The sequence below is a fragment of the Elephantulus edwardii genome, unplaced genomic scaffold, assembly GCF_000299155.1.
Source record: "Elephantulus edwardii isolate Elephantulus edwardi_28Jun2011 unplaced genomic scaffold, EleEdw1.0 scaffold00055, whole genome shotgun sequence".
NCBI lineage: Eukaryota > Metazoa > Chordata > Mammalia > Macroscelidea > Macroscelididae > Elephantulus > Elephantulus edwardii.
The window spans coordinates 12,338,762-12,345,668 of NW_006399805.1; the positions used below are offsets into that span (position 1 = coordinate 12,338,762).

General features: G+C 48.0%; 1 protein-coding gene across 1 annotated transcript in view; it reads left to right on the forward strand.

Moving 5' to 3' along the window:
• The window catches only part of CLCN1 (chloride channel, voltage-sensitive 1), a 34,654-nt gene that overhangs the window by 17,351 nt on the left and 10,396 nt on the right, over positions 1-6,907 (forward strand). The window contains exons 11-12 of the mRNA XM_006887175.1: positions 482-566; positions 759-908. Of these exons, the coding sequence (XP_006887237.1) occupies positions 482-566; positions 759-908 (235 nt within the window). The remainder of the gene's footprint in view (positions 1-481; positions 567-758; positions 909-6,907) is intronic.

Below are 6,907 nucleotides of genomic sequence, written 5' to 3' on the forward strand. Positions count from 1 at the left end.
GTGTGTGTGTGTGTGTACTACACTGTGGACGGTCAGTGTGTGTGTGTGTGTGTACTACACTGTGGACGATCAGCGTGTATGTGTGTGTGTACTACACTGTGGACGGTCAGTGTGTGTGTGTGTGTGTGTACTACACTGTGGACGGTCAGCGTGTGTATGTGTGTGTGTGTGTGTACTACACTGTGGACGGTCAGTGTGTATGTGTGTGTGTGTACTACACTGTCGACGGTCAGCGTGTATGTGTGTGTGTACTACACTGTGGACGGTCAGTGTGTGTGTGTGTGTGTGTGTGTGTGTGTGTACTACGCTGTGGACGGTCAGTGTACACTATATTATGAATGGTCAGCGTGTCTGTGTGTCACTGCAGAGGGTTGACTCATCTAGGCTGCACTGTGAACGGTCAGTGTGCGCTGACCACACTGCAGATGGTCAGCATCGCACGTGTCTGCTCTGTGGAGGGTTGACTCCATCTCTTTTCTAGCCGCCTGCTGTACCCTGGAATCGTCACCTTTGTCATCGCCTCGCTCACCTTCCCCCCAGGCATGGGCCAGTTCATGGCTGGAGAGGTCAGCTCAGAGGGAGTCGGGGGCATTCAGGTCACTAGCCAGCTTGGGCCACGGGGAGGCCAGCTAAGGCACGGCGGTTCCACGGGCTCCCCGGGCTCCCCGAGCAGGGGCTTGGCCAGCGGGTGGAGTCTGTCCCGAGGGAAGGGGCCAGAGGCCAGGAGCTGTCCTGGAACGCCCTGGCCTTGCTCTCAGCTGATGCCCCGGGAGGCCATCAGTACCCTGTTTGACAACAACACGTGGGTCAAGCACCTCGGGGACCCGGCGAGCCTGGGCCAGTCGGCCGTGTGGATCCACCCGCAGGTCAATGTGGTCATCGTCCTCCTCCTCTTCTTCGTCATGAAGGTGCGTCCATCATGGCTGACCCTCCCCTCTGTCCACTTCCACCGGGTGCCCAGACCGGTTCCTAGTAGGTGTCTGCAGCGGCCTCGTCCTGGTACGAACAGAAGCCCCAACAACTTTGTTCCGTGCACATCTTTAGGGCAGAATTGTGTGGTGTCCTCCTTCCAACCTGAGGGCCATAATGCCCTCTGTCCAGTGTAAGCAGAGATGGTCAGGGGACAGAGCTTGAGTTGTCTGTAGTATCTGGGTTAATGGCTCCTTTCGTGTCAGCTGAGTGACGTTTGGCATCCCTGCTCCAACTCTGCTAACGGCCCCACTTGTTACATGCCCAGGCCGGCAGCCAAGGGGCAGGCACAAGACAGGCGAGCAGTGCTGACAGGAGCCTGTGGCCCGCGGGCCTGCTGGACGCCAGGCAGCTCGTCCTCTGTGTCTGACTCCCCATTTGGAGACAATGTACACATTCATCACTCGGTCTTATAGGTCATCTCTCCTCAGAATTGCCAGACTGATGGGACCTTTACGTCCTTGTTGTTAGTGACCACACATAGGCTTGTAGAGGTCTCATAGAGTTACCGTCACCTGTGCAGTAACCCAGGCTGCCACCCTCCTCCACCCCCCGCCCTCCTCCAGGTCAGACTTCAAGATCCTTGCTGTGTGTGCTTCGAGTCACACCAACCCATAGCTGACCCTTCTGCGGGTTTTCAGCAAATTTAAGGGACGATTGTACATCTTTCTCATGCAAGTAGCTGGTGGATTTGAACTGTGTGCCTTTGGATTGGCAGTGTGGCTCCTTTCCACTAGACCACCAGAGCACTGTAGAGATCCTAGTGGTGCCTGTAGCCCATTTAAGCATAGAATAAGAAGTGATTAGTGGGGTTGTCAGGTGCTCAAGTGTAGTCCTCCTTGGGTTAAGTGGACACAGAATTACTTTGTAAAGTCCTCCTGTGTTGAATCGCATCCCTACTAGTTACACAACAGTGAGCACTGAGCAGAAGTCTTTGGGGATTCTTCTTCATGAATTCTCGTTTGCTCCCCACAACGTTATTGATAGAGGTTCACAAATACTCCTCGCCATAGCATTGCAGCTAAAAGACCAGAAAAGCTCAGCAAATAGAACGTGGAGCCAGCCAGGTCGCCCCAGCTCAGGCAGAGCCGCGTGGTTGGAGCGCTTTGTGACTGGGTATTAATGGCACCTCGGCTCCACTGAGCGCTGTGACCCGTGGTGACCCTGCGGCCAGCGGCCAGCACTGCCTGGTCCCGCCCATCCTCATAATCGTCGTTCTGTTCGCACATCTTGCTGCAACCAACATGTCAGTCCATCACTGAGGATCCTCTGTTCTGCTGACGCTCTGCTCACCGCCACACTGTCCTTCTCAAGGGCTAGTCCCTCCTGAGAACATGCCCGGGGGGGGTGTCAGGAAAGTCCTGTCCTCACTTCTGGGGAACGTTCGCTGCACTCCCTCCAGGCCCGTTCTGTTTGTCTGGCCGTCCGCAGTGTACTCAGCACTATTATTTGTCAGCACTGTCATGCACAGGCATCAGGTCGTAGGTCTTCCTCACAGTCTAGCCTTCACAATATGCATGTGAAGTGACTGGAAATGCTGTGCGTTGGGTAAAATGAACCTCCGACGTCAAAGTGATGTCTTTTCTCTTTTCCAAAGAGGTCCTCAGGAGCAGAGTTGCCCACTCTGATTTTTCCGACGTGCCCTCTGCTTGTTGTGGCATGTCCTCTGAAGTTCTGACGATTTCTGCCCCTGGGATGTGGATTGTGGATTCAAGTAAAATCCATTTTTTCCCTCCCATTATCACAATGCAGTTTATTGTTCCAGTTGTATTTTGTTTCTATATTGAGGTGTCATCCATACTGAAGAGTGTATGTTAGTCTTTCAGATTCAAGAGTACAATGCCATAAGTCCCCTTCACTGTCAGCAAGCAAGGCTGTGTCATCTGAAAACTGTGGACTACTAGTTAGTCTTCCGCCAGCCCAGGTGCTGTGTTCTTCATCTGTAGTTAGATCAGCTGACCAGGTTGTTTACTTGTCATATGAATTAAATAAGTAGTTAAAAGGTTCAAGGGCTCAACACTCTGACATCCACCATTCCTCACTTTAAACCACCCTGTATCCTCTCATTGTTGCCTAAATTAGCCAACATTTTCCTCTGAATCTGTCCACAAGGACGTTCCTGCTCTTGATACCTTGCTGCCAATTCACTTTAATATCTTTCTGCAAATCTACCTCTTCCTGGGATGAGTCATCCATTTATATTTATATTGCAAATCCTACAGAAGGTTCATTTGTTCAGTTACCCAGCACTGACTGTGAGCCAAGCTCAGAGCACCGGATTTTCATTTCTGGGGGTTCTGCTCATCACCGAACACGGTTTGAAGTCTCCCTCCCTTGGTTTTTACTGTTCATTTCCTTGCACTCATCAACAACCTTCTTGTAGCAGTTCCAACCCTGTAACTGCCACCCTGCGTGTTCGCTGTGGCTGCTGTGTGCTCTTCTGCATGCTTCGTCCAACCTGGGAATGTTATCAGCTCTGGGCCTCCCACAGAAGCCCTAGCGGAGGGTCAGACGAAGAGCGGCCAGGGATGGACCGACCCAACCACTGCACCAGTGGGCTTGAGCACGGAGACTGCGGGGACGGGGAGGGTGGGCAGGGCTCTGACATGTGCTCCCAGGGTCGCTATGCGCCACAGTCAACTCAGTGGCACCGATCAACAATTATAGATAGCTGTTTGAATGTATAAATAAATATATAAAACCATGTATACTTGAACATGTAGATGAGTGTATGTTGTTGTTATGTGCCATCGAGCCGTCCATGACTCAATAGCGACCCTGTGCACAACATCTCTGATCCCTGCTCTATCCTGAGCCAGTCTCACTGTCTGTGCCACACCCACCCTCATTGTTGTTGTTGTTGATTGCCATGAGTCGAGGTTGACTCATAGCAACTCTATGAACAAAAGACCTAATGCCTTTCCACAGCTATCATTGTTTCTCCAGGTTCATAGAGTTTCCAGAGGCATGTGGTTTAGGAAGTGGATGCCACTCCTGCTTCCCAACCCATTTTACAACTGGGAGCTCCACCAAACACTGTCCACATCGGGAAACCATTATGACATTTGATGTCCCCATGGCACAAGATTCAGCATCATAGCAACCCAGGTTACCTCCCATAGCACATTGACCAAGAGTGATGTGCAAAGTGGAAGAATGTTCCTCCAGATATAACAGCACTGATCTCATTCAGCAGTGGTTATGTGTTGTCGAGTCGAATATAACTCGGAGTAAGCTTTGCACAAAAGACCTGAACTCTGTTCTATAATTAGCATCATTTCCGTACATTTATAAGAGAGTTTGTAGAGTTTCCAGAGGCATCTAGTTTAGGAAGTGGATGCCACTCCTGCTTCCCAACCTGAATCAATCTGGAAGCTCATCCAAACATTGTCCATGATGGGTGAGAATTATGGTATTTGACACGACTATGGCACAGTGTTCAGAGTCACAGCAACTCCAAGTTGTTCAGTACAGGACATAGACAAATGATTGTTGTGTCTTTAAAAGAATATTCTTCTAAAAGTAATAAATTTGGCCTGAGGGCCCCACCCTTATTACCCCAATTATTATGTCAAGTCCATCTCATCTGGGATCTTCCTCGCTGCTCTGTCCCTCAAACCTTCCAAGCATGATCTCCTTCTCCAAAGACTGGTCCCTCCTGGCTGTATGCCCAAAATATGTGAAACAGAGTCCTAAAATCCTTGCCTCCAAGGAGCAGCTTGGTTTTACCCTCTCCAGAACAGACCTGTTACTTTTCTTGACAGTCCATTGAATGAATATCCAATACTTTTCTCCAAAACCACAACTCAAAGTGATCAATTTTTCTTCTGTCATCACTGGTCATTGTTCAGCTCTGTCTGATGCATAGCAAGTAATTGTGAAGACCATGGCCTGGATCAGGTCTTCAGACTCACATCCTTTCTCTTCAGTCCTCTGGAGAGGTCCCTGACAGATTTCCTAATGCATTTCATCTTTGATTTCCTGACTGCCGCTGGTGCCAAGAATATTGACTGTAGAGCCGAGTAAACTGAAATTGTTAACCTCAATCTCTTCTCCATCTATCATGGTGCTGCCAGTTGGCTCAGTGGTGAGAATCTTCATTTCTTGATGTTGAGCTTCAATCCGCATTTCAAACTACAGTCCTTGACCCTCTGCAGCAAATGCTTCAGACCCTCCTCAGTTTCAGCAAGTAAATTTGTGCCATCTGCATAACATAGGTTGTTGATGAGTCTTCCTCCAATCCTGATGCCACATTCCTCCTCATAAAAGTCCAGCCTCAAATGATGTGTTCTACATAGAGATGGAAAAGGTATGGATACAGGACGCATCCCTGACACACTCCTTTCCTGATTTTGAACCATGCAGTGTTTCCTTGCTCTGTTCTGACGACTCCTTCCTGGTCCAAGTATAGGTTTTGCATGAACAAACTCAGGTGTTCTGGGATTCCCACCCTTCTCAAGGTTAGCCACATTAAGTTGTGATTCACACAGTCAAATGCCTTTCCACAGTGAAACACAGAGAGACATTCCTCTGGTACTCTCTGCTTTCAGCTAAGATGTATCTGACATTGGCAATGATTTCCCTAGTGCCATGATCTCTTCTAAACCCAGCTTGTATTTTTGGTAGTTCTCTGTTGATGTGCTACTATTCCCGTCACGTTTGGACACTATTCAGCAGGGTTTTGCTTGTGTGTCATCTGAGTGATATTGTTGGATAATCTCCACACTCTGTCGGGTCACCTTTCTTTTTGGAATGGGAATGAATATGGCTTTCTTCCAGTCAGCTGGCCAGGTGGTTGTCCTCTAGATTTCTTGGCACAACCTGGCGAGCACTTGTAGGACTGTAACTGTTTGTTGAAATATGTCAGTTGGTATCCCATCAATTCCTGGGACCTTGTTTTCTGCCAATTCCTTCAGAGCAGCTTGAATTACTCTGACCACCATTGCCTCTTGAACATAAGCTATTTCATGAAAGACTTCTGTGTCGGCCAGTTCTTTCTGGTATCCTCCTTCCATCTTCCTTTGGTGCTTCCCGGATCGTTTACTATTCTGCTTGAAGCATCCTTAAATACCGTAACACAAGGCTTAACTTTATTCTTCCATTCCTTCAACTTAAGAAATGCTGAACGAGTTTGACCCTTTTGATTTTCTGACTCTAACTCTTTTTACAATTTATTAGAATACTTTGCTTTGTCTTCCTGAGCTGCCTTTTGATGTCTTACATATGTATTTGAACGTATAACTATATGAGAAATACACATTATATATATTCGACATAAATGGGAGCTCTGGCATCTTAATGGTAAGGAAGTGCCCCTCCGTCCTGACAGCACGTGGTTTAAATCCACCTGCTGCTCCGCAGGAGAAAGGTGGACAGTCTCATCTCACGTGATTTACAGCCTCTACGCACCTGCTGGAGGGTCAGCTAAGGTTTGGTTCCGACTCAATGGTACACAACACCACAAATCAATGTACATAAAAACAAATTAGTTGTTGTGTATGATCAAGTCAGAACCAAACTGTAACTTAGAATTTGTTGTTGTTGTTGTGTACCATTGAATTGTAAGGAGGGGACTGTTCATCTTTCTTCCGTGGAGCAGCTGGTGGGTTCGAACCATGTGCCTTCAGGTTGGTGGGTACAATTCCTTACCACTAAGCCACCAGAACTCCCTTAAATATAGATTATATATGTGTATGAATGTTTGTAGAGATAGATAGATAGATAGATAGATAGATAGATAGATAGATAGATAGAGATAGATAGCTGGTGGCCTAGTGGTAAGAATCTGCACGGAAATACTGAAGGCACACAATTCAAATCCACTAGATTCTCCATGGAGAAGGATGGACAATCTCCTCCTGTGTGATTAATTGCCTCTGAAAACCTGCTGGAGGATCAGCTATGGGTTGGTTCCAATTCAATGGTCCTTGACAACTAT